The sequence below is a fragment of the Heterodontus francisci genome, chromosome 8 (assembly GCF_036365525.1).
Source record: "Heterodontus francisci isolate sHetFra1 chromosome 8, sHetFra1.hap1, whole genome shotgun sequence".
Lineage (NCBI taxonomy): Eukaryota > Metazoa > Chordata > Chondrichthyes > Heterodontiformes > Heterodontidae > Heterodontus > Heterodontus francisci.
In genome coordinates, this window is record NC_090378.1 from 39438336 (window position 1) to 39465318 (window position 26983).

At 43.3% G+C, this 26983-nt stretch overlaps 1 protein-coding gene across 2 annotated transcripts in view; it reads right to left on the reverse strand.

The window, feature by feature from the left end:
- Nucleotides 1-308: 308 nt before the first annotated feature.
- Nucleotides 309-26983, reverse strand: part of zswim5 (zinc finger, SWIM-type containing 5) — a 273431-nt gene continuing 246756 nt past the window's right edge. For both annotated transcript variants that reach the window (XM_068036989.1, XM_068036990.1), the window contains exons 8-14: nt 26508-26645; nt 24546-24806; nt 20923-21058; nt 17568-17725; nt 15626-15789; nt 9172-9253; nt 309-2851 (exon numbers count right to left, since the gene is read on the reverse strand). In XM_068036989.1, coding sequence (XP_067893090.1) covers nt 1989-2851; nt 9172-9253; nt 15626-15789; nt 17568-17725; nt 20923-21058; nt 24546-24806; nt 26508-26645 — 1802 coding nt within the window. In that variant the 3' untranslated portion in view covers nt 309-1988. The remainder of the gene's footprint in view (nt 2852-9171; nt 9254-15625; nt 15790-17567; nt 17726-20922; nt 21059-24545; nt 24807-26507; nt 26646-26983) is intronic.

Below are 26983 nucleotides of genomic sequence, written 5' to 3' on the forward strand. Positions count from 1 at the left end.
ACATTTCGTTTTGATACGTGCAAAAGACTGCGGATACTGGAAATCTGAAATAAAAATAAAAAATGCTGTAGAGAGAGAAACAGAGTTAACATTTCACGTTGATGACCCTTTGTCAGAAATGGTTTGAAGCAAGATTAGTTGAATCTTTTCTGCTGGACACATCTTTTACATACAAAACAGCTGGGCTCGGGGGTAGGGGAAAAATATCAGAAGTTTATGTGCAGTTAGATAATCCTCAGACAAACACACTGAGAAAGGTTAGAATTGTAGTTGTGTTCCACACTTTATTCATTAAAAAAGCACTGAAATTTTTGACACAGTTATATAAAATGGTAGTAGCATTACATAAATAGTATTAAATTTTGTATTTTTTTGTCTTTTTAAACATCAGATCAAGAGGTTACACAAAAAATGAATCGTTGATGAAAGTAGATACTTTTGTGGCAACAAATACTGAGTTAAGCTTTCAGTAGCGCAGAGAGAGGCGACATTTACTAAACACTTTTTTCTCATATCTCAAACAGTAGGTACATCTAGTCAACGTTCTCTATCAGCGCATTTTTCCCCCTAAAACTATGACAAACGGACACTGGTACAGTTAACACAAAGACATTCAAAAAAAGTATTTTTTTTTTGCAATGCAACCAGACCAACAAGATTTACATTTTTTTCCAAAACCGTTCACAGGAAGCAGCTATCTGTAAAAAGAAAAAACATTTGCGCAGGAACGTAATAGAAGAAAAAATTAAAACACTTTCTTTCATGAATGAATGACATTGGAAAGGCAACAGCTTTTTAAGTCGATACTTTTTTTTTAGTAACTTTTCTTTTTAATTATTATTTATCTGTGGTATTAGAACACGGTGGAGGTGTTAAGAAATATGATTTATTTAATGATAAGAGGTTGCACACGCAAGATCTAACGAAGGAAGCTGAGTGCTACCAACTCATTCGCTTCACATACACCCGCAACTTTTCATTTTTTAAATAATTGTTCGAACCACAAAATACTGTCCCGACAGAGGTACAAGAGGCAGGTTAATTAATACCAGTGTGTACTTTCATAAAGTACCAAGACCAAATTCTTCCTCCCATCTGCACCTGACCATCAACTCTTAAAAATAAAACTCATTAAAAAAAAAATTACCCCAATTCACCCTTGGGAACCACTTCAGACCCAGGGGACAGTATGCAAGTAGCTCTGCATAGAGATGCGATCTCCTTCACTCGTTCGCATACAAACGCACGACGCATGGGGGGTGGGGGTAACCTGAGAAATGTGCTCTGCAGTCTCCCTCCTGTTAAAACATTTCCAGCCCACAGTGAATTTCAAGTATCCCATTAATGACATAGAATATTAATTATAAATTAATATACTTTACAATTCTTTCAATAATTGACACATATAATATAATATTTACAGTTTTCATAAATGCTTTTGCTACTTTTGTTTTAGCATCCCTGAGAATGGTCTCTTCTTTAAGTACCTTCACACACACAAAAACACATGGCATATGGTCACGTGTGAGTAAGCCATCTCACTAAACTGTTTTGGTGGTGCGTGAGGTTTAGTGTTGCTTTGCTTATACATTTCTTTTTAAAAAATGTGTACTCTTTTGCTTTAAAACCTGGCAACTCATGGAGATTAAAGCTGACTATGGGAGACAGCAAGAGAGATAATCAGAGAGAGAGAGAACAAGTGAGAGATAGAGGTATTTGCCTTGTGTGATAGAATTTGGTATAATGGGTACACTTGTAAAGTGTAAGAGACTTTGTATAACTTTGTTTTCCATAATCCTTGAGTTTTATGTGCGAGAACAATTACTTTTGTGGCTACTGAAATTATTGAACGATGAATATATTGGTTAATGCTCAAATAAATGCTGACTGGCTCCACTGGTTGTGCCAAGACACTGAGTACCACTCCTATGAGACAAGATCACAGTTGAACAAAAAAAAGGAAACAATAAAAAGTTATAAATAGTGCATCAGCCAAAGCGTTCTCGGACAAGCATCATTAGCTTTTTCTTTCCCTTATAAATCTGTTTTAGATTATCTATGAACTGAGCAAATTGTATATGTCCATCCTGTGCCATCAGAAACGTTTCTCTGGCTTTGCTAAGAAATTCAATAAACTCTCCGTAATGGCGAGGGCTGATGTGTGTTAAACGAGAGTGGGTGGTATTGATGTAAGCACCAATTGTGGCATCCAGCAGCTGGCGGAGTGGGGCTTTGTCAGTCGACATCAGTTTACCAGAATTTCGCCGGCCAGGAATGCCTGCCAGTCCAGGGGCTGTCATTGTGCATCTGCGCAGAATGTCTGATAACACTGTGGCACACTGTACGCTCTTAACAACCAGAGGGATAATGGCAGCCAGTTCATTCTTTCCCAAGGAGTGGCTCAATGCACATGCCCAAAGAACGTCATTGATAGCAGGGTGGGTGTCCTGGTTGTAGGCTAAATTGAGGTGGGTCATGGCAAGGCTTGCAAGTTTGAAGGCCCGCAATGGGTACCCTCTATGCTCCATATACCGAGCTATGGTAAATAATTGGGAATACGTCATACCCGTAGAGGCTGCATCAATAACAATTTGGTAGGCCGTCTCAAAGGCAATATGGTCTTTTTCACAAAGAGTTAACGCAGATAGTGCACAGTTCTGGGGGTCCTTCATGGCACACTGAAGAGCAAGGGTCCGTGCACAGCTCGCCAATTCCTCCCGTTGCGTGTAGTCCAGGTTCAGCCGAAGTATGGTATTGTGTGATGTGACTGTGGCTGCCACAATGCTAGTTGCTTCAGTTGGAGTGAAGAGGGTGTACCAGCTCTGCAGGATGCTGACCAAAGCTCGCACACCTACAAGGAAAGTAAAGGAAAGGATAAAAAGAGAACAACCTGTCAGTGAGCTGTTTTACATTTATTTAGAGGTTTTTTTCAGAATGTTTGGGCAAGACTTATTTTTTTCCCTTTGTCGAACTAGATTCATCTGAAGCCACTCAACAGGCGTTAACAGACCAGCAAGAGAAATACATGAAAAAGGATGGAATGACCATAGTTGAATGATGTAAAAAACATGTTTCATAATTTTATTAATATTTATTGAACAGACATTAGGCTTTCTCAGTCGTCCCTTAATATTCTGTTTTGCTTCAAAACTGCTAGTTAGAGATTGTCTGCTGATGTTCTTTTGTGGAACTCTCATTTTCTGATAAGTAGATCGTAGAACAGCATTTGGAGAAGGAACATAATGCTCCTGCAACAGAATGAGCATTTGAATGAAAGGGAAGTGAGTTCTAATCAGTTTGCTGTGTCTCTAATAATAAAACACGCAGGGGATAACAGAGGCAAAGAACAACTGAGACCTCTATAAATGTGTCAATTTCTTTCTTTTTAAACAATTAGAACAATGGGATACCCATTGTACAACATTTTGGGGCTGAATTTTACCAGCCCCTCAACATCGGGGGTTGTGGTGAGGGGGGGGGGGGGGGGGGGCGTAAAATACTCGCAGGAGCAGCCCGCCATGACCCCCGATACCAAGAAGTCCCCGCCACATTTTACCGGCAGCGGCGAAGCCTTCATGCGGCCTCCCCACTGCCGCCAAGCAGCAGGGCCTTCATTTGCCTAATAAAACTCATGCAAATAAATGTTAATTACCTTCCCTGCTGTCCCACACTGATATTGCAGCCGGTGGTCGGAAGTCGCGCACGACACTGGTGGCGGTGGTGGGGGAGGAGTGAAATTATCTAGGCGGGAGGGGAGAGCGGGAGAAACACTGTTTATTGGCTGTGGGAATGTTGGGTAGCAGTTGAAGGGCAAATGTGAGGAGGCTTGGGGGCAAGTTCGGGTTGGGAATAGTAAGGTAGAAAACATAGAAAATAGGAGCAGGAGTAGGCCATTCGGCCCTCCGAGCCTGGTCCGTCATTCATTATGATCATTGCTGATCATCCAACTCAGTAACCTGTTCCCGCTTTCTCCCCATATCCTTTGATCCCTTTAGACCCAAGAGCTATATCTAACTCCTTCTTGACAACATACAATGTTTTGGCTTTCTGAGGTAGCAAATTCCATAGGCTCACCACTCTCTGGACTCATCTCAGTCCTGAAAGGTTTACCCCGTATCCTTAGACTGGTTCTGCAGTCCCCCACCATCGGGAAAATCCTTCCTGCATCTACCCTGTCAAGTCCTGTTAGAATTTTATAGGTTTCTATGAGATCCCCCCTCACTCTTCTGAACTCCAGTGAATATAATTCTAACCAACTCAATCTCTCTTCATACGTCAGTCCCGCCATCCCAGGATTCACTCTGGTAAACCTTCGCTGCAATCCCTCTATAGCAAGAACATTCTTCCTCAGATAAGCACACAATATTCCAGGTGTGGCCTCACCAAGGCCTTGTATAATTGCAGCAAGACATCCCTGCTCCTGTACTCGAATCCTCTCACTATGAAGGCCAACATACAATTTGCCTTTTTTACCGCCTGTTGCTTACCTTCAGCGACTGGTGTACGAGAACACCCAGGTCCTGCTACATATTCCCCTCTCTCAGTTTATAGCCGTTCAGATAATAATCTGCCTTCCTGTTTTTGCTACCAAAGTGGATAACCTCACATTTATCCACATTATACTGCATCTGCCATGCATTAGCCTACTCACTCAACTTGCCCAAATCACCCTGAAGCCTCTTTGCATCCTCCTCACAACTCACCCTCCCACCCAGTTTTGTGTCATCTGCAAATTTGGAGATATTACATTTCGTTCCCTCATCGAAATCATTCATATATATTGTGAATAGCTGGGGTCCTAGAACCGATCCCTACGGTACCCCACTAGTCACTGCCTGCCATTTGGAAACAGACCCATTTATTATTTATTACAATTTTCTATCCATCGCAATACACTACCCCCAATCCCATGCGCTTTAATTTTACACGCTAATCTCTTGCGGGACTTTGTCATAAGCCTTCTGAAAGTCCAAATAAACCACATCCACTGGCTCCCCCTCATCCACTCCACTAGTTATAACCTCGAAGAATTCTAGTAGATTTGTCAAGCATGATTTCCCTTTCATAAATCCATGCTGACTCTGCCCAATTCTACCACTGTTCTCTAAGTGCTCTGCTATAAAATCTTTTTATGGACAGTGGACTGTAGAATTTTCCCGACTACCGACATCAGGCTGACTGGTCTATAATTCCCTGCTTTCGCTCGACCTCCCTTTTTAAATAGTGGGGTTACATTAACTACCCTCCAATCTGTAGGAATTGTTCCAGAGTCTACAGAATCTTGGAAGATGACCACCAATGCATCCACTATTTCTAGGGCCACTTCCTTAAGTACTCCGGGATGCATACCATCAGGCCCTGGGGATTTATCGACCTTCAATCCCATCAATTTCCCCAACACCATTTCTCTACTAATACTGATTTCCTTCAGTTCCTCTCTCTCACTAAGCCCTGTGTTCCCCAACATTTCTGGTATGATATTTGTGTCCTCCTTTGTGAAGACAGAACCAAAGTATGCATTTAGTTGGTCAGCCATTTCTTTATTCCCCACAATAAAATTCCCCCGTTTCTGACTGCAAGGGATCTACATTTGTCTTCACCAATCTTTTTCTCTTCACATACCAATAGAAATTTTTACAGTCAGTTTTTATGTTCCCCGCAAGCTTGCTCTCGTACTCTGTTTTCCCCTTCTTAATCAATCCCTTGGTCCTCCTTTGCTGAATTCTAAACTGCTCCCAATCCTCAGTTCTGTTGTTTTTTCTGGCAGATTTATATGTCTCTTCCTTGGATCTAATGCGATCTCTAATTTCCCTTGTAAGCCATGGTTTGGCTACCTTCCCCGTTTTACTTTTGCGCCAGACAGGGTTAAACAATTGTTGCAGTTCATTCATGCCCTCTTTAAATGTTTGCCATTGCCTATCCCACCGTCATCCCTTTAAGTAATGTTTTCCAATCCATCAAAGCCAACACGCGCCTCATACCTTCGTAGTTTCCTTTACTAAGATTCAGGCCCCTAGTCTCAGAATCAACTATGTTACTCTCCATCTTGATGAAGAATTCTATCATATTATGGTTGCTAGGCCCCAAGGGGTCTCGCACCATTAGATTGTCAATTATTCCTCTCTCATTACACAATACCCAGTCTAGGATGGCCTGTTCTCCAGTTGGTTCCTCAACGTATTGGTCCAAAAAACCATCCCGTATACACTCCAAGAATTCCTCCTCTACGGTATTGTGACTAATTTGATGTGTCCAATCTATATGCAGATTAAAGTCACCCATAATTCCAGATGTTCCTTTATCACATGCGTCTCTAATTTCCTATTTAATGCCATTCCCAACATCACCACTACAGTTTGGAAATCTATATGCAACCCCCACTAACGTTTTTTGCCCCTTAGTGTTTCTCAGCTCTACCCATACAGATTCCACATCGTCAGAGCTAATATCTTTCCTCACTATTGCGTTAATTTCCTCTTTAACCACCAATGCAACTCCACCGCCTTTTGCTTTTTGTCTGTCCTTCCTAAATACTGAATACCCCTGGATGTTCATTTCCCATCCCTGGTTACCTTGCAGTCATGTCTCCGTAATCCTGACTATATCATACCTGTTTACATCTATTTGCGTGATTAATTCATCCAATTTATTGCGAATGCTCTGCGCATTAAGGCACAAAGCCTTAAGGCTTGTCTTTTTAACATTACTTGTCCCCTTCCCACTATGTTTCACTGTGACCCTGTTTGATTCTGGCCCTTGATTTCTCTGCCTATCATTTTTCTTATTCCCCTTACTGTCTTTTGTTCTCTTTTTTGATCCCCCCTCCTCTGACTCCTTGCAAAGGTTCCCATCCCCCTGCCATTTTAGTTTAAACCCTCCCCAACCACTCTAGCAAATACTCCCCCTGGGACATCAGTCCCGGTCCTGCCCAGGTGTAACCCATCCAGTTTGTACTGGTCCCACCTCCACCAGAACCGGTTCCAATGTCCCAGGTGTCTAAAACCCTCCCCCTCACACCATCTCTTCAGCCACATATTCATCCAATATATCCTGCTATTTCTGCTCTGACTAGCATGTGGCACTGGTAGTAATCCTGAGATCACTACCTTTGAGGTCCTGCTTTTCAACTTACTTCCTAGCTCCCTATATTCTGCTTTTAGGACCTCATCCTTTTTTTTACCTATGTTGTTTGTATCAATGTGTACCATGACCACTGGCTGTTCACCCTCCCCCTTCAGAATGTCCTGTAACCGCTCTGAGACATCCTTGACCCTAGTACCAGGGAGGCAACATACCATCCTGGAGTCTCTTTTGCAGCTACAGAAACGCCTATCTATTCCCCTTACAACTGAATCCCCTGTAACTATTGCATTCCCACACTTTTTACTCCTCCCCTGTGCAGCAGAGACAACTGTGGTGCAATGAATTGGGCTGTTGCTGCTTTTCCCTGAGAGGCCATTGCCCCCAACAGTATCTAAAGCAGTATACCTGTTTTGCAAGGGAATAGCCACAGGAGATTCCTGAACTGTCTGCCTAGTTCTGTTGCTCTGCCTGGTGGGCACCCATTCCGTTCCTGCCTGTGGAGTCTGAGCCTGTGGTGTGACCACCTCTCTATACATGCTATCCATGATACTCTCCGCCTCGTGGATGCTCCACAGTGTCCCCAGCTGCCGCTCCAGCTCCGAAACCCGGGCTTCCAGGAGCTGCAGCTGGAGACACTTCCTGCACACATGCCGGTCCCGGGCACTGGAAATGTCCCCGGCTTCCGACATGGAGCACGAGGAGTACACCATGGCTTTCAGCTCTCCTGCCATGACTTAACCCTTTAAATTAAACCTTTTGGAAGATCTTAATATCAAATAATATCAATTACTCGAGGGCCCTTCTTCCCTGGTCCTCGTTACTACAGAACTCCCTAAAAAAACACGACTTACTATATATCAAAAAAAACTGTGAACCTTTCTTACCTTAGATACTTACCCAGCTATTTAGAGCTATTACCTAACAGCACTGACTCACCAACCAATCACCTTGCAGCTTTCCTGTGACATCACTGTTGGCTTTTTTTCCCCCAAAACTCCGTTGTGCTGGAAGAGGTTCGACTGCTCTCCGCTCCTGAAGGAAAGCCTTGCGCTGGATTTATCCACTCCCGGTTCTGGTTGTTTCCACACAGTTCCGACTGCTCTCTGCTCCGGAAGGTAATTGAAGGCCCCGAGCCTCGCGCTGGATTTATCCGCTCCCGGTTCTGGTTGTTTCCACACAGTTCCGACTGCTCTCTGCTCCTGAAGGTAAGTGAAGGCCCCAAGCCTTGCGCTGGATTTATCTGCTCCCGGTTCTGGTTACATTTTCTGCATATAGGCCAATAAAAAAACCGTTGGGGGGGGGGGGGACGGGGAAAGGGAAAGGGCCTCCCGCTTTTAATTATTTTTAAGAAAATGAACAATAATATACCTTTAAAAATTCAAATTTTTGCTAAGGGCCTTAAAAATGGCACCGGACGCCGTTGCCGGGGACAGAGCGGCTGCCCCCTCTGTGTCATCGGGGGGTTGGGGGGCCGCTCCGCCCTCTCCATTTAAATGAGCCAGTGCGTGAAATATCACGGGGGCTCAGTGGTGGCACATCCGTGCCTGAAGGCTGCTGACTTCAAAGTGCGCCGCCGCGATGTGCAGCACGCTAATAAAATTCAGTCCCAGGTGTCATAGAACAATTAATGGTCTAGCAACACTAAATAAATTACACTGGTCCCTCGAGGTACTAAGAATTTACATTGATATCTTTTTGAATTTTCTATTAATATTTAGAAACAATATGAAAAATATTACATGAAACAGTGAATTCTGGCAACATTGGTTAATAATGGCTTGGTCGAGCTTCTGAACCTAAGCTGAAGAAAGCTGCATTCACAATAGCAATATGGTTACTAACATGGGGTACTTTGGCAGTCAAGCAATTTTAGCTGGGAATGTTTCTTTTGTGGTCAAACAGTAACGTGGAAACAAACCAGAAATAATCAGCATGAATTAATTAGCAAATTTACCTAATTAAAAACCAGGTAGAATTAGCTAACTATTCTGCAATTTCTTATCGCTTGAGATAAAATTAACGAATCTCAATTTAAAAAAGTATTTTCATGCAAGTTCTGAAAGGTGCTTGCAAATTACAGTTGCATACCAACTTCTGTAGCACAGGTCACCAACCAGCGCACCATTTCTCTGCGCCGCCAATTCAGGGTCGACAAGGTCATCCGCATCACCTGCACGAAAACCAGATGAATTAGATATTTCCCTTTTCATTAATTCTCTTTCCATAGCTCCCAATCCCGAGCATCATTCTCAGTACAAGATTACAGGTAGCGGTATGCATCACTTCTGTAATGCTCTGGTATGGCACTAAACAATATGCAATCTAACCCTCCCTCAGATGTTCCATCTCTGGAGAAATGAGGGGGGAAAAGCATAGCTCAGTGCTCACAACCATCTCCAATTATGTGGAGAACAGTAGAGTGTTTCTGTATCCAACATCTCCATTTTGGGAAGGACAACATTGGGACATCTGACAAAAGTGAACTGTAAACTTTATGGATTATATAATATTGATCATACAAATAATGTTGTACGAAGATATACTGAGGTCTACTTTTATATAAAATTAGAATTTTTGTATTCTGGAAAGTGCTTACATTTTCAGGTTTTTGTTATTTCTTCCCTCTCCTTCAATTCCCTCCTTCCTCTGCTGATGGTAGAGGTTGCAGGTTTGGAAGGTTCCGTCTAAGGAGCCTTGGTGCGTTGCTGCAGTGCAACTTGTAGATGGTACACACTGCTGCCACTGTGCATCAGTGCTGGAGGGAGTGAATGTTTGTGGATGGGGTCCCAATCAAGCTGGCTGCTTTGTCTTGGATGGTGTCGAGCTTCTGAGTGTTGTTGGAGCTGCACCCATCCAGGCAAGTGGAGAGTATTCCATCACATTCCTGACTTGTGCCCTGTAGATGGTGGACAGGCTTTGGGGAGTCAGGAGGTGAGTTACCTGACACAGAATTCCCAACCTCTGATCTGCGCTTGTAGCCAAAGTATTTATATGGCTACTCCAATTCAGTTTCTGGTCAAAGGTAACCCCCAGGATGTTGATAGTGGCGGATTCAGCGATTGTAATACCACTGAATGTCAAGGGGAGATGGTTAAATTCTCTCTTGTTGGAAATGATCATTGCCTGGCACTTGTGTGGCACAAATGATACTTGCCACTTATCAGCCCAAGCCTGGATATTGTCCAGGTCTTGCTGCATTTCTACACGGACTGCTTCAGTATCTGAAGAGTCATGAATGGTGTTGAACATTGTGCAATCATCAGCGAACATCCCCACTTCCGACCTTATGATTGAAGGAAGCTCATTGATGAAGCAGCTGAAGATGGTTGGGCCCAGGTCACTACCCTGAGGAAATCCTGCAGTGATGTCCTGGAGCTCAGATGATTGACCTCCAACAACCACAACCATCTTCCTTTGCGCTAGGTATGACTCCAGCCAGCGGAGGGTTTTCCCCCGATTCCCATTGACCTCAGTTTCGTTCAGGCTCCTTGATGCCATACTCGGTCAAATACTGCCTTGATGGCAAGGGCAGTCACTCTCACCTCACCTCTTCAGTTCAGCTCTTTTGTCCTTGATGCCATACTCAAAGAACAAAGAACAAAGAAAATTACAGCACAGGAACAGGCCCTTCGGCCCTCCAAGCCTGCGCCGATCCAGATCCTCTACCTAAACATGTCTCCTATTTTCTAAGGGTCTGTATCTCTTTGCTTCCTGCCCATTCATGTATCAGTCTGGATACATCTTAAAAGACGCTATCGTGTTCGCATCTACCACCTCCGCTGGCAACGCGTTCCAGGCACCCACCACCCTCTGCGTAAAGAACTTTCCACGCATATCCCCCCTAAACTTTTCCCCTCTCACTTTGAACTCGTGACCCCTAGTAATTGAATCCCCCACTCTGGGAAAAAGCTTCTTGCTATCCACCCTGTCTATACCTCTCATGATTTTGTACACCTCAATCAGGTCCCCCCTCAACCTCCGCCTTTCTAATGAAAATAATCCTAATCTACTCAACCTCTCTTCATAGCTAGCGCCCTCCATACCAGGCAACATTCTGGTGAACCTCCTCTGCACCTTCTCCAAAGCATCCACATCCTTTTGGTAATATGGCGACCAGAACTGCACGCAGTATTCCAAATGTGGCCGAACCAAAGTCCTATACAACTCTAACATGACCTGCCAACTCGTACTCAATACCCCGTCCGATGAAGGAAAGCATGCCGTATGCCTTCTTGACCACTCTATTTACCTGCGTTGCCACCTTCAGGGAACAATGGACCTGAACACCCAAATCTCTCTGTACATCAATTTTCCCCAGGACTTTTCCATTTACTGTATAGTTCACTCTTGAATTGGATCTTCCAAAATGCATCACCTCGCATTTACCCTGATTGAACTCCATCTGCCATTTCTCTGCCCAACTCTCCAATCTATCTATATTCTGCTGTATTCTCTGACAGTCCCCTTCACTATCTGCTACTCCACCAATCTTAGTGTCATCTGCAAACTTGCTAATCAGACCACCTATACTTTCCTCCAAATCATTTATGTATATCACAAACAACAGTGGTCCCAGCACGGATCCCTGTGGAACACCACTGGTCACACGTCTCCATTTTGAGAAACTCCCTTCCACTGCTACTCTCTGTCTCCTGTTGCCCAGCCAGTTCTTTATCCATCTAGCTAGTACACCTTGGACCCCGTGCGATTTCACTTTCTCCATCAGCCTACCATGGGGAACCTTATCAAACGCCTTACTGAAGTCCATGTATATGACATCGACAGCCCTTCCCTCATCAATCAACTTTGTCACTTCCTCAAAGAATTCTATTAAGTTGGTAAGACATGACCTTCCCTGCACAAAACCATGTTGCCTATCACTGATAAGCCCATTTTCTTCCAAATGGGAATAGATCCTATCCCTCAGTATCTTCTCCAGCAGCTTCCTTACCACTGACGTCAGGCTCACCGGTCTATAATTACCTGGATTATCCCTGCTACCCTTCTTAAACAAGGGGACAACATTAGCAATTCTCCAGTCCTCCGGGACCTCACCCGTGTTTAAGGATGCTGCAAAGATATCTGTTAAGGCCCCAGCTATTTCCTCTCTCGCTTCCCTCAGTCACCTGGGATACATCCTATCCGGACCTGGGGACTTGTCCACCTTAATGCCTTTTAGAATACCCAACACTTCCTCCCTCCTTATGCCGACTTGACCTAGAGTAATCAAACATCTGTCCCTAACCTCAACATCCGTCATGTCCCTCTCCTCAGTGAATACCGATGCAAAGTACTCGTTCAGAATCTCACCCATTTTCTCTGACTCCACGCATAACTTTCCTCCTTTGTCCTTGAGTGGGCCAATCCTTTCTCTAGTTACCCTCTTTCTCCTTATATATGAATAAAAGGCTTTGGGATTTTCCTTAACCCTGTTTGCTAAAGATATTTCATGACCCCTTTTAGCCCTCTTAATTCCTCATTTCAGATTGGTCCTACATTCCCGATATTCTTCCAAAGCTTCGTCTTTCTTCAGCCGCCTAGACCTTATGTATGCTTCCTTTTTCCTCTTAGCTAGTCTCACAATTTCACCTGTCATCCATGGTTCCCTAATCTTGCCATTTCTATCCCTCATTTTCACAGGAACATGTCTCTCCTGCACGCTAATCAACCTCTCTTTAAAAGCCTCCCACATATCAAATGTGGATTTACCTTCAAACAGCTGCTCCCAATCTACATTCCCCAGCTCCTGCCGAATTTTGGTATAGTTGGCCTTCCCCCAATTTAGCACTCTTCCTTTAGGACCACTCTCGTCTTTGTCCATGAGTATTCTAAAACTTACGGAATTGTGATCACTATTCCCAAAGTAGTCCCCTACTGAAACTTCAACCACTTGGCCGGGCTCATTCCCCAACACCAGGTCCAGTATGGCCCCTTTCTGAGTTGGACTATTTACATACTGCTCTAGAAAACCCTCCTGGATGCTCCTTACAAATTCTGCTCCATCTGGACCTCTAACACTAAGTGAATCCCAGTCAATGTTGGGAAAATTAAAATCTCCTATCACCACCACCCTGTTGCTCCTACATCTTTCCATAATCTGTTTACATATTTGTACCTCTATCTCACGCTCGCTGTTGGGAGGCCTGTAGTACAGCCCCAACATTGTTACCACGCCCTTCCTATTTCTGAGTTCTGCCCATATTGCCTCACAGCTCGAGTCCTCCATAGTGCCTTCCTTCAGCACAGCTGTGATATCCTCTTTGACCAGTAATGCAACTCCTCCACCCCTTTTACCTCCCTCTCTATCCCGCCTGAAGCATCGATATCCTGGGATATTTAGTTGCCAATCATGCCCTTCCCTTAACCAAGTCTCAGTAATTGCAATAACATCATACTCCCAGGTACTAATCCAAGCCCTAAGTTCATCTGCCTTACCTACATCACTTCTTGCATTAAAACAAATGCACCTCAGACCACCAGTCCCTTTGCTTTCATCATCTGCTCCCTGCCTACTCTTTCCCTTAGTCACGCTGACTTCATTATCTAGTTCCTTACAGGCTTTAATTACTACCTCAGTCAAATGCTGCCTTGATGTCAAGGGCAGTCATTCTCACCTCACCTCCAGATGCGCTGTAATACTGGTTTCCAATTTTGTCAGAGGTGGTGAAGTACCATGGCAGCACTGCCACCCTGGCGCGGCGGCATCATCATTTAAATGTTTTACAAGGCGTTCTCAATTTTGTGTTTGACTTGCAACACTCAAGTCTTTTCAGTTTCATGTCTTTCTCAAGCTGGCGCCACTGAGACGAGAGTCCTCAATGCCTCGAGAGGGAAACTTCACCGGAGTTATGTAGGGGAAGTGGGATTTGCAGTGGACATTGCCGCTATGCTGACTCTGCTAGGGGATTGTTTGTCACGGTAGTGGGAGAAAACTGCAAGTGCATTGTATTTGAAGGGAAGGTGTTCGAACACTGCAAGAGGATTGTGTGTGGAGTGGGGGGGGGGGGGGCGGGGGGGGGACTCTGCAACGGGATTATGTTTGAAAGTGGGTAACTCTGAGAATTTTTAGGTTGTGTTTGTTGGGGGCATTACAGGGTAGTTTAAATGGTGTTGGTATGGTAATGATGACTCACACTTATTAAAAAGTTGTCAGACCAAAACTAATCCATACTACAGAGCTACCGCAGGCACCCTAAGGAACCAAAATTTACACTTCTTTACCCAGACAGGTTTACTTTAGAAGGATGCCAGAAGTCCAAGGAGAATAGAGACAGTATATGCAGGGATGGCAGCCTTTTAAATATGGCGCCAGCACTTGCTCCAACATCAGATAACGCCGTGAATGGTGTATCCACTGCCCGCCTCCCCACCACGCGATTGCGGTATGGTTGTCTCCATTATGCTAAATGGCTGCCCGCCGCGTAATTGTGCCGTTGTGGCCGCTGACTTCACAGTCCGGACCATAGCCATTTTGTACATCCGCCACCGGTCCTGGTGGCGGGATAATAAAAAGCAGCACTGAATCTCTCTCAATTCAGCATTGAAGTATCAGCCTAGATTACATTGCTGAAGAGCTGGAGTGGGGCTTGAAGACTAAGCCAAGGCCAGCGCCATAAACTTACCTTATCACCGTTAACTGAGATATTGCAAACCAACTGTTTCTGGGCCTCTACCAAATGTTATTTTGACAGTCCACCAGAGTGACATTGGGATGACTTACATCAAATGTTTCCTGTGAGAAGCATTTGCTGTACCCTCACTACATTCCTTTTCCCCACAAGACTATGTACAACATCAGAAAAAACTAATTAATCATTCAGACAATCATGGGCACCAAACCACATCATACTTTAAGGCACAGCCAACTGGGCCACTGTTCACTGTGTTGTCCTAGTGATGTTTCCTTTATTGGATTTTTATGTTATTTACTTCTGAGTTGCCTTCTCTTGGAGCCATTTTGAGAATAAAACTGAGAAATGTATACAGTTGTTGTTCCAGCTCAAAAATTCAGTCCCTCCACTGATGACTTCCCCACCCTCCCTTTCAACTTTGCCTGCATTCTCTCATATACAATTGCTGGGTTGCTTACCAGCTGAAGCCTCATCTCCTGGCAAAAAGAAAAATTGGTTTCAATAGACACTTCTGCAGAATAATTTGCAACCTTATTACCCTCCCATTCCACAATCCAAATAAATACAAAGCAGACTCAAAGATAGACTTCCAATGTTGCAAATCAAATCTCTCTTATTACTGATCCATGTGAACCATTTAATGGACTTCTGAGGTGAAGAGATACATAGCAGTGATCAACTAAAGGTTTTTATTTTACAGAAAGGTGTCCTCTCTAAGATTCCACTCACACTTTCCTTGTTTCAAGTTTCCCCCAATCCTTTCAGAAGGCTGGTTCAAAACAAGCAATCTATTTCCAGGCCTCTGCCAATGCTTCCCTGTGGACAGAAGACCACACTGACTGAGCTTCCCCACAAAAGCATGGCCTAGATTGGGTATGTTTACTCTGGAGTGGTGAATTTATTGCTCTTACCTGCAACCCAAGCTCCAAAGCCACGTTGAGAAGTGTAATATCTGGTGGACTATCAGCTGGTGTCGCTATTTTAAATGCGTCCTGGGCCAGTTTGAATATGAGGGAGGAGGAGTGAATGTTCTTCCGAATAGCTTCAAGGACAGTCCGCAGCCGCAGCATATCTCCTGCAAATAGTCAAAATAAGCTATTTGGTCCCTACTGACTTAACAGCGAGGAACTCCGACATCAGTCTGTGATTAACAAGGTCAATGTTGTTACTCTTAGGTTACTGAGAAACTTTAAAGAAAGCGAGCAAATAACATGATGATATTGATAGTGTGCCAACAGGCTTCAGGACACATGTTTGTATTATATCTCCACACATGGTAATCTCCCATCATTGCCCATACAGACTGCAGAGTGAGGCAGATACCAGGCACTTCACCATTAACAGGGAAGGACAAAGTTAAATCTGAGAGCAAACTAATTCCCCCTCCCCGAAGATATTTCCTCGGACTTGATTACAGAACTCAATTGGCAGATGCTTGTTGGTGTCTATGCAGGTAGATAGCTCTATAGAAAGTGGGGAGGGAGAAAATATAAATTAAGTCCTTTGAATGTTAAGGGAGAACTTTAATCACCAGTATTTACAACATTAGTTACAAAGAATGAATAATGATCACATCAATTTATTTTTAAGTAATTGAGGTTGTACCATGAGTATTAATGGCATTCATAGAAAAACTGGTTTGCAGGATTTACTGTGTTCAACAGTGCAAGCCAGCTGAATTCACACACAATTAAAATGCTATTACTGCTGAACTTGTATTTTAATGACTCCTCAATATCGCCTTAAATGGGTAGAGCCAAGGGGCTATAGTCCGGTGACATCAACCAAAGGGAGACCATGGACTGCAAACTGCATTTAACTTTGATGACAGCCTTGATGGTCTCTTTACATATTGATTGGGAGAAGTTTGATTTTGTTTTAAGAATTCAAAATTGTTCATACCCTGAAATTTTATCCTGCAATATAAGAGACTGGATCTGCACACATACCATCATCATCCATGTAAGTATGAAAGTATGAAAAAGACACGACAGAAAAAGTCTAGCTGTTTCAACGAGCCTGGCCCACTTGGTCATGTTGCTGCTAAACATCATGACCCTCAGTGCTGCCCACCCTCCAGTAGCAATGCAATTGCCTGAGAGCTGCAAAAAAAAAAAAATCCTAGGGCAATTCAGGAAAAAGGAATTCTGGAAAATTCCTCTTTGATTCAGAAGTTGTGGTGTAATTCTGTATATTGCAATAGACCAGAAAGAATTTTAACAATATACCATTTAAAAGCCACATAGATCACTTTGGGTGCATCATGTTGCTATAAAATGAGTACAATTGAAAAGAAAATAATTTACCCAAATATACTTGCTGGTTTTCCCAATGGAAATTTTGATATTTATCAGCACTCTTGCTGTATAAATAAATATACTTCACAGCCACTACCATGAGATTTATGTAACTTACTGTTCTGATCTCCCAACTTCGAATACAATGGATATCTTTGGTACCATCAACCTAAAAATGAGCAACATTTTGTTCCCAAACTTTTTTGTGGAATGGTACCCACTCAAATTAAGCTCAATCCCACAATATTAGCTTTTTGTTTAATGACAGACTCCCTCGCCAAGAATGTATACAGATGACTTGTTCCCATTCATCCGCACTCTACAATTGATCTCTAAGAGGTGTGGGAGAGCAAAGCAGTGCAACTTCCACCCTCTACCTGATAGCAAAGTCCCTTGCTTCCTCTTGGTGCTTTCTCCACCATGGTATGGTTGAGACCAGAAATTTACTGAGTGGGGAATGTGGATGCATACCTTTATCTTATCATTTTATAGCACAACACATTCAGGAAGTAACATGGATATTAAAAAGTTCCTTTTTGTTTGCGCCAAGACTAACCTTTGGCTGCTGTTAACATCGTGGAGGCCAGCTCGCATTGTTGAGACTCAAGGTGTCCTAGAGTAAACCACCGGGGATATCGACTGGGTACAACTGAAACAATGTGGTGAGGGTGGGAGACATCGCCTGCATGTGATGTCGACTCCAGAACAGGTAATCTGCAAAAATAAGCAAAGCATGATGTATCGGAGGTGACAGGTAGAGAACATATATTAGTGGTGCACAGACCAACTGGATAGCCCAAATGTAGAAATTATATCTTGTTGCATTGATCAGTTTGTGGTCTGTCAGAGAATGGTTCTGTTTAAACTGTTGCACATCTGTGGTTTAACAATCTGCAAATTCATTTTTTTTTCACCATTATATCTGTGTAAGTGTCAGGACACATATAAACAAAAATATATGACCACAAGTCATAAACCAATGTGTATGTTCGCACAGAGACTGAGGGATGGGGTAGGGAAAAAGAACACAGGACACACATAATCCCTGCACTTAGCCTGGTTCCCTGACATAAAGGCAGATTGCTGGTGAGAAAAATAGGGTGTGGAGTTGTTCCCCTATCAAGCTTTAACCAAGACTGCTATATGTTCTGACTTTAGTCCAGTGTCAATTGGCTGCAGTTCTAAATGAAGTCATCCTTTTTCCCATTAAATATATTTTAGGATGAAAAAAGACATCTTGTGTAAATGGTACACTAACTTTGTTTTTATGAAAATTATCACCAGCCTGTCACAAAACTCCTAACAGTAGTGACAAAGAATGGCTAAGGCGATCCAGGTACAAGGCCTAACACCAGCCTCTCTCACAAAATCAGTGCTCTTCTATCTCAGAAACTGGAAAAGGAAAAATAAGGAGATGGCAGATGAATTGAACAGGTATTGTGCATTGGTCTTCACTATAAAGTATGCAAGTAACATCCCAGAAATAGGTGTAAAATCAAGAAATAGAAGGGAGGGAAGAATTCAAGAAAATTACAATCACCGGGGAAGTGGTACTGAGCAAATTGTTGGAGCTGCGGGCTGACAAGTCCCTGGGCCCTGATGAACTTCATCCTAGGGTCCTAAAAAAAGTGGCTAAAGAGAGAGCTGACGTGTTGGTTTTAATTTTCCAAAATTCCCTAGATTCAGGGAAGATTCCATTAAATTGGAAAATAGCCAATGTAACTCCTTTATTCAAAAAGAGAGGGAGACAGAAAGCAGGAGACTGCAAGTTAGCTTAACATCTGTCTTAGGGAAAATGTTAGAAGCTGTTATTAAAAACATTATAGCAGGGCACTTTGAAAAATTCAAGGTAATCAGGCAGAGTCAACATGGTTTTGTGAAAGGGAAATCATATTTAACCAATTTACTGGAATTCTCTGAAGAAGTAACATGTGCTGTGTATAAAGGGGAACCGGTGGATGCACTGTACTTAGATTTCTAGAAGGCATTTGATAAGGTGCCACATCAAAGGTTATTGCAGAAAATAAAAGCTCATGGTGTAGGGGCTAACATATTGGCATGGATAGAAGATTGGCTAGCTAACAGGCAACATAGAGTAGGCATAAATGGGTCATTTTCATTTGGCAAGGTGTAACAAGTGGGTGCTGCAGGGATCAGTGCTGGGCCCTCAACTTTTTACCATTTATATAAATGACTTGGATGAAGGGACCATTGGGACTATGGTTGCTAGATTTGCTCATTACACAAAGATAGGTAGGAAAGTAAGTTGTGAAGAGGAAATAAGCAGGCTCCAAAGGGATATAGATAGGTATAGTGACTGGGCAAAGACCTGGCAAATGGAATATGATGTGGGAAAATGTGAAATTTTCCATTTTGGCAGGAAGAATAAAAAAGAAGCATATTATCTAAATGATGAGAGATTGCAGAGCTTGGTGATGCAGAGGTATCTGGGTGTCCCCGTGCATGAATCGCAAAAAGTTGGTATGCAGTTACAGAACGTAATTAGGAAAGCTAATAGAATGTTATTGTTTATTGCGAGCGGAAATGAATACAAAAGTAGGGAGGTTATGCTTCAGTTATACACGGCATTGGTGAGACCAAATCTGGAGTACTGTGTACAGTATTGATCTTCTTATTGAAGGAAATATGTAAAAACGTTGGAAGCAGCTCAGAGAAGGATTACTAGACTAATAACTAGAATGGGCAGGTTGGACAGGCAACGCTTGTATTTGCTGGAGTTTAGAAGATTAGGAGGCGACTTGATTGAAACATATAAGATCCTGAAAGGTCTTGACAGGGCGGATGTGGAAAGGATGTTTCCCCTTGTGGGAGAATCTAGAACTCGGGGTCACTTTAAAAATAAGGGGTCACCCATTTCAGTCGGAGATGAGGAGAAAGTTTTCTCTCAAGAGGGTCGTGAGTCTTTGGAACTCTCTTTCTCAAAAGGCTGTGGAATCAGAGTCTTTGAATATTTTTAAGGCAGAGGTGGATTGATTCTTGATAAGCAAGGATGTGAAATGTTATTGGGCATAGGCAAGAAAGTGGAGTTGAGGTTACAATCAGATCAGCCATGATCTTATTGAATGGTGGAGCAGGCTCGAGGGGCCAAGTGGCCTACTCCTGCTCCTAATTCGTATGTTTGTATGACCAGGAACATTCTCTCCCACATCATCTCTGATGCTTGCTCTTGTCCTGCACCTTTTGTAAGCTAGCCCAGGTTCACTGCTTTAGGGAAACCCAATAAATGAGTTTTGAGACCCAACCTAACAGGTGCTTGGGAACTGAGCGTTCCCCAGACGCTACAGAGAATAATATCAGCACCGTTTTATCTCTCCCATTTTTAAGAGGGAATAACCAGCTCCTAGCAGATGAGCAGGAGCTAATCTGGGGGCAAAAGGTAGTTTCATCCTCTAGTTTTAGCCATTCTTCCTGTGATGGAAGAACCTGGCCTCTGCTTGCAACCTTCTCCCATCCATCACCCACTCACACACATACAACTAACATCTAGACTCTCGCAGTATGGCGGACAGAAAGTACAAATTTATGCCCCACCACCATTCCACTGCTCTTAGTGCCACACTCACATTCTTGCAGGATGTTACAATATTAAGACAGTATTAAGATATTATTTTTAGATCTGAGGCCTTAGATTGTCAAGCCAGTGGTGGTCACCATAACTACACCCTTTCACCCATCCCTGTCTACTTTTAAATATATTATAGTTACCTTCAAAAAACATGGAGATCTGCAGAGATCCTGTACTTTTGCATTTAGTGATATGATAAATATACATTGATTGGCTGGAGATGCTGACATGTTTTGATGTAGCATCAAGCACAGAATCTGCACAGTGGGATCACAAATTGTATTCATTCAATACCAGAATTTAATATTTTACCGAAATTACAAACCTCATTGCTCTTAAAGCCAGTTTATACGCAAGGTCAGCATCGTGCGACAGTAAAGCTGAAAAAAGATACTTTGCAAAAGTATGCATCGGCACGCTTTCCCGGTGAATCACTTCGCCCAGGCCACTGAAAGGACCTCCTGTTAATGATCAGAATTGTCATCAGCTCAGTTGAAGGACAAATGTCCTGATGCATTTTTTTCATAAATAGCTTTACATGCAAGGTGACATTTTTATAAGGCTTCAGTTTTCATATTTGTTCCTGCAGATGTTATGCCAATTACTTTTTTCCATTTAATATAATTTATTCTGAAATTGAAGAGCTGTCTTTGTGAAACTTGTCAATGAATATCAATTTTTTAAAAAAAAGAGAACGAGTTCAGCTTCTTTCTCTACAACTTCTCAGGTTTTGCAGATCAGTCTTGTTGCAAACTGCCATTAAGGGATTAAACAGTGGAGGGATTCTTCCAACAGTCCACTGTAACTTTGATGGAAGATCCACAGAAACCCTGGAGAAATACCCTAATTTCTGCCATTTCTTCAGAGTTTCCACAGATCTTCAGCTGACGATACTGCAGTCGATTGGAAGAACCCCTGCAAAAATTAACAAAATGTTTTCTTTTTGGAGACATTAATTTCCGCTGATCCTCAAGTTTTATTCACCTGTTCCTTAAGTTAACTTTGTAACAGAAATAAGTGCAATTGCTAACATATCCTGCAACAATTTAATATGGCAGGAGTTGATGAAAATATGGTTTGCCGATTATAAAAGAATGAAATATTTTCCCAGTGTTATCATCAACTCCAGGTCAGGTCCGATGTCATCAATTAAATAACAGTGTAAATATTGAATATGAAATGTTAACTTGGTTATCTTGTCTGTAGATCATGCCTTTATCATAGAATTTGTTTAAGCCCCTGAAGCAAGTAATTAACTACAGACCCCAAAGAAAGCAAAGTCTTGAGCCATATCGCCCTGACCTTTGAAAGTAACAAAAGTCAAACTATAGTGCATGAATAAAAGCAAAATACTGCAGATGCTGGAAATCTGAAATAAAAACAAGAAATGCTGGAAATACTCAGCAGGTCTGGCAGCATCTGTGGAGAGAGAAGCAGAGTTAATGTTTCAGGTCAGTGACCCTTCTTCAGAACTGGCAAATATTAGAAATGTAAAAGGTTATAAGCATGTAAAGCAGGGGTGGGGCAAGAGATAACAAAGCAGAAGGTGTAGCAAGGACAAGGTCACAGAATAGCTGACCAGAAGGTCGTGGAGCAAAGGCAAACAATATGTTAATGGTGTGTTGAAAGACAAAGCATTAGTACAGATTAGGTGTAAATACACTGAATATTGAACAGCAGCAAGTAGAAACATGAAAAAAACAGTGGGTCAGCAAACTGAATAAAACTAAGATGAAATAAAATAAAATAAACATAAAAAAAGGAAAAAAAAAGTAAAATTGGGGGGGAGGGGATGGGGGGCCCGTCATGTTCTGGAATTGTTAAACTCAATGTTCAGTCCGGCAGGCTGTAGTGTGCCTAATTGGTAAATGAGATGCTGTTCCTCGAGCTTGCGTTGATGTTCGCTGGAACATTGCAGCAATCCCAGGACAGAGATGTGAGCATGATAGCAGGGGGAACTGTTGAAATGGCAAGCAACCGGAAGCTCGGGGTCCTGCTTGCAGACTGAGCGGAGGTGTTCTGCAAAGCGGTCACCCAGTCTGCGTTTGGTCTCCCCAATGTAGAGGAGACCACACTGTGAGCAGCGAATACAGTATACTACATTGAAAGACGTACAAGTAAATCGCTGCTTCACCTGAAAGGAGTGTTTGGTGCCTGGGATAGTGAGGAGAGCGCAGGTATTACACCTCCTGCGATTGCAGGGGAAGGTGCCATGGGAAGGGGATGAGGTGGTGGGGGTAAATGGAGGAGTGGAACAGGATGTCACGGAGGGAATGATCCCTTCGGAATACTGACAGGGGAGAGAAGGGGAAGATGCGTTTGGTAGTGGCATCACGCTGGAGGTGGCGGAAATGGCGGAGGATGATCCTTTGGATATGGAGGCTGATGGGGTGGAAAGTGAGGACAAGGGGAACCCTGACGCGGTTCTTGGAGGGAGGGGAAGGGGTGAGGGTAGAGGTGCGGGAAATGGGCTGGACACGGTTGAGGGCCCTGCCAACCATAGTGGGGGGGAATCCTCGGTTGAGTAAAAAAGAAGACATATCAGAAGCGCTGTCATGGGAGGTAGCATCATCAGAGCAGATGCGTCGGAGACGGAGAAACTGAGAGAATGGAATGGAGTCCTTACAGGAAGCAGGGTGTGAAGAAGTGTAGTCGAGGTAGCTGTGGGAGTCGGTGGGCTTATAATGGATATTAGTAGACAGCCTATCCCCAGAGTTGGAGACAGAGAAATCGAGGAAGGGAAGGGAAGGGAAGTGTCGGAGATCGACCATGTAAAGGTGAGAGAAGGTGGAAATTAGAAGCAAAGTTGATAAAGTTTTCCAGTTCGGGGCGGGAGCCTGAAACGGCACCGATACAGTCATCGATGTACAGGAAAAAGAGTTGGGGGAGGGGGCCTGAGTAGGACTGGAACAAGGAATGTTCGACATATCCCACAAAAAGACAGGCATAACTAGGACCCATGCAGGTACCCATAGCAACACCTATTACTTGAAGGAAGTGAGTGGAGTTGAAGGAGAAGTTGTTCAATGTGAGAACAAGTTCAGCCAGGCGGAGGAGGGTGGTGGTGGACGGGGACTGGTTGGGCCTCTGTTCAAGGAAGAAGCAGAGAGCCCTCAAACCGTCCTGGTGGGGGATGGAAGTGTAGAGAGATTGGACGTCCATAGTGAAGAGGAGGTGGTTGGGGCCAGGAAACTGGAAATTGTCAAAATGACGTAGGGCATCAGAAGAGTCATGGATGTAGGTGGGAAGAGACTGGACCAGCGGAGCAACGATAGAGTCAAGATAGGAAGAAATAAGTTCAGTGGGGCAAGAGCAGGCTGACACAATGGTTCTGCCAGGACAGTCCTGTTTGTGGATTTTGGGAAGGAGGTAGAAGCAGGCTGTCCGGGGTTGTGGGACTATGAGATTGGAAGCTGTAGAGGGAAGATCTCCAGAGGAGATGAGGTCAGTGAATGTCCTGAGGACAGTAGCTTGATGTTCTGTGGTAGGGTCATGGTCCAGAGGGAGGTAGGAAGAAGTGTCTGAGAGTTGGCGCTGAGTCTCTGCAAGGTAGACGTCGGTACGCCATACAACATGAGCACCACCCTTGTCTGCAGGTTTGATGACCGTGTCGGGGTTCGACCTGAGAGAACGGAGTGCCTCAAGTTCAGAGAGGGACAGGTTAGAGTGAGTGAGGGGGGCAGAGAAATTGAGATCACCAATGTCTTGCCGACAGTTTTCAATGAAAAGATCAAGAGCGGGTGGGTCCAGGTAGAGGGAGAATGCTGGAGACAGGTGAATGGGTCACCAGGGGGAGGGGTCCAGGTGCATGAATCTAGTCTTACTTCTCACATTACCACTTCCAGAGCTGAAAGGGCAGTGTTCTAATGCACTACACCATCCATTCTAACTTGTCTTCCTAGAGCTTTCTTTAAAAAAAATTTGATTGCTACAGAAGCATTAGTTTACCTTCTAATAAGATAATAGACTGTTTACGTAGGACCTGTACAAGCATTTCATCTAATTCAAGCTCCTGTAGTTTGAAGATTATTTGCTCCTCATTTCGGCAGACCTTGTCTTGTGCGTAGAGGCCCTCGGGCATTACTCTTTGCTGACCCATGCCCATCAACGCTACCTCCATAGCCAGGGTTAGGTAGGATTCGTTGCTATCTAGGCACCCAGACACAGCCACATGTTGGTAGATAGCAGGCTTCAGATCACTGCTGGAATCTAACAGGAGTAAAACAGACATTAGTCTGAAGAAATTCTGGGCGGAACATTTAAAATCCTTGGTGTAAATATGCTGCAGGTTTTTTTTTGTCTGTTAAAGAAAGACTTGAGAGTAATGCAATATTATCCTTCTAAATTTGCAGTTTCCAGAATTCCCATAAACTTTCTTGTGGTTTAATAAGATAATAATGGGATAGTGTTCTCCCCCCCACAAGTCAATACCCTGTGGAAGATTTCCTCACATCAGATCCAGGATTAAAAAAGAACTTTATTTTAATGAATGGAACAACATTTCAATTAAATTCTGCAATTAAAAATTAAATTAGACACAATGTTGTAAAGTATTTTGAAACAAACAACATTGCTGTAAACTGCTCATTTGTAAAATGTGCAGATTTTAATATAATTTTGCAGCTCCAATGTCGTACACAGGTACACCTGGCTGGGTTGTACATCCCTTATTCTTCTTTACCAGAAGTATCCTCATCCAGATATACCAATGCCCAGTTCCACATTAATTTAACAAAACCATTTCTCCTTTACATTAATTTAAAAAAAAAGTCCAGGGATCATTACAGGGAACTCGGTGCTTTGGGACCACACATATTAAACACACCCTCAACTGCCTGCTGCTATTAGTGCACCAAAACCAAAAGCACACTGTAATGGGGTTATTTCAATCATGGAAAACATCCCCATTCTTAACTTGGCCACCTGGCTTTTCTTCCCTTTTCCACACTTCTCATCACTATATATTTAGTTTCAGATGGGAGAAATGCACAGTGATCAAGGATATAATTGGGACCACTTAATCTGATAGCAGCAGACATGATTCAAGGAAACTAAGGCACTCAAGATCGGAATCATGGAACCGGTCTCAGTCACCCATCTCTGTCTACCAAAGAAAAGGAATAACAGCTTTCAAATAACTACTCCATCTAGTGGTAAAACCTAGAGACCATGTATTTGTGTCATGTATTGTTATGTATTTGTTACCTGCCCTCCTGTATGCTTCGGAAACATGGACACTGTACAGCAGACATGTCAAAGCCCTGGAGAGATATCACTAGTGGTGCCTCTGCAAGATTCTGCAAATTTAATGGCAGGCCAGGTGCTCCAATATCAGTGCCCACTCTCAGGCCAACATCCCCCGTATCGAGACACTGGTCATGGCTAGACAGTTACGCCGACAGGCCACATCATCCACATGCCTGACACAAGACTCCCAAAACAAGCTTTCTACTCCAAGCTCCATCATGGCAAGAGGCTACCAGGAGGGCAGAGGAAATGCTACAAGGATGTCCTTCAAGCCGCCCTGAAAAAATGTGACATCTCCACTGACTCGTGGAATCTCTTGCCCGAGACTGCCCAAAATGGAGAAGGAGCATCCGTGAAGGTGCCAGCCAGTTCGAACAATGTTGACATTCCCAGGCAGCAACCTGGCGCAAACAGCGGAGGAGTGTTCGGAAAGTCGAGCATCCCATCCACTCACTTCATCAAACACCACCTGCCCCACTTGTGGCAGAGTGTGTGGATTCAGAATTGGACTATTGAGTCACTTAAGGATCCACAACCCTGGAGTGGAAGAAAGTCATCCTTATTCCTGAGGGACTACCCAAGAAGAAAAAAACCTAGAACTTGAAGAAGATAACCCTACTGAAACAATCAGGTACAAGTAACCAACAGAGGACTTTCTCTTACCTGCTGCGTCCATACAACAGTCATCCTCTAGTCGGCAAGCTTCAGTCAGTGTGATGAAGAGACGCCCAATTGGGTCCAAAGGATGACCCACCCACCCTTCCAAATTTGTAATTGTAGTTACTCCTCTGTGTAATAATTCTGAAAATAAATAATACTTTTCACTCACTTTAACAAATCAGAAGTATTTTCGAACAGAAGTCAAGTCCTATATATAAACAGTACTTTTTTCCCAACTGACTTCTTCATCCTCTTTAATTTCACTCCTTGAAGTTTATTCTCCACTAGCATCTTCCTTCATCCGAGATGAAGGAAAAAGCAGCAGTCCTCTATCATGATCAATTCCTTACTGTGATCATGAGGAACAATTCAATTGGGACAAGCCCAATTCTTCACCCCACAAATGATTGAATAGGCTATTTCCAAAGCTCGTCTCAAGGAGGCTCTTCAAGAATGATCAGTTACTTCAAGTTCATGCT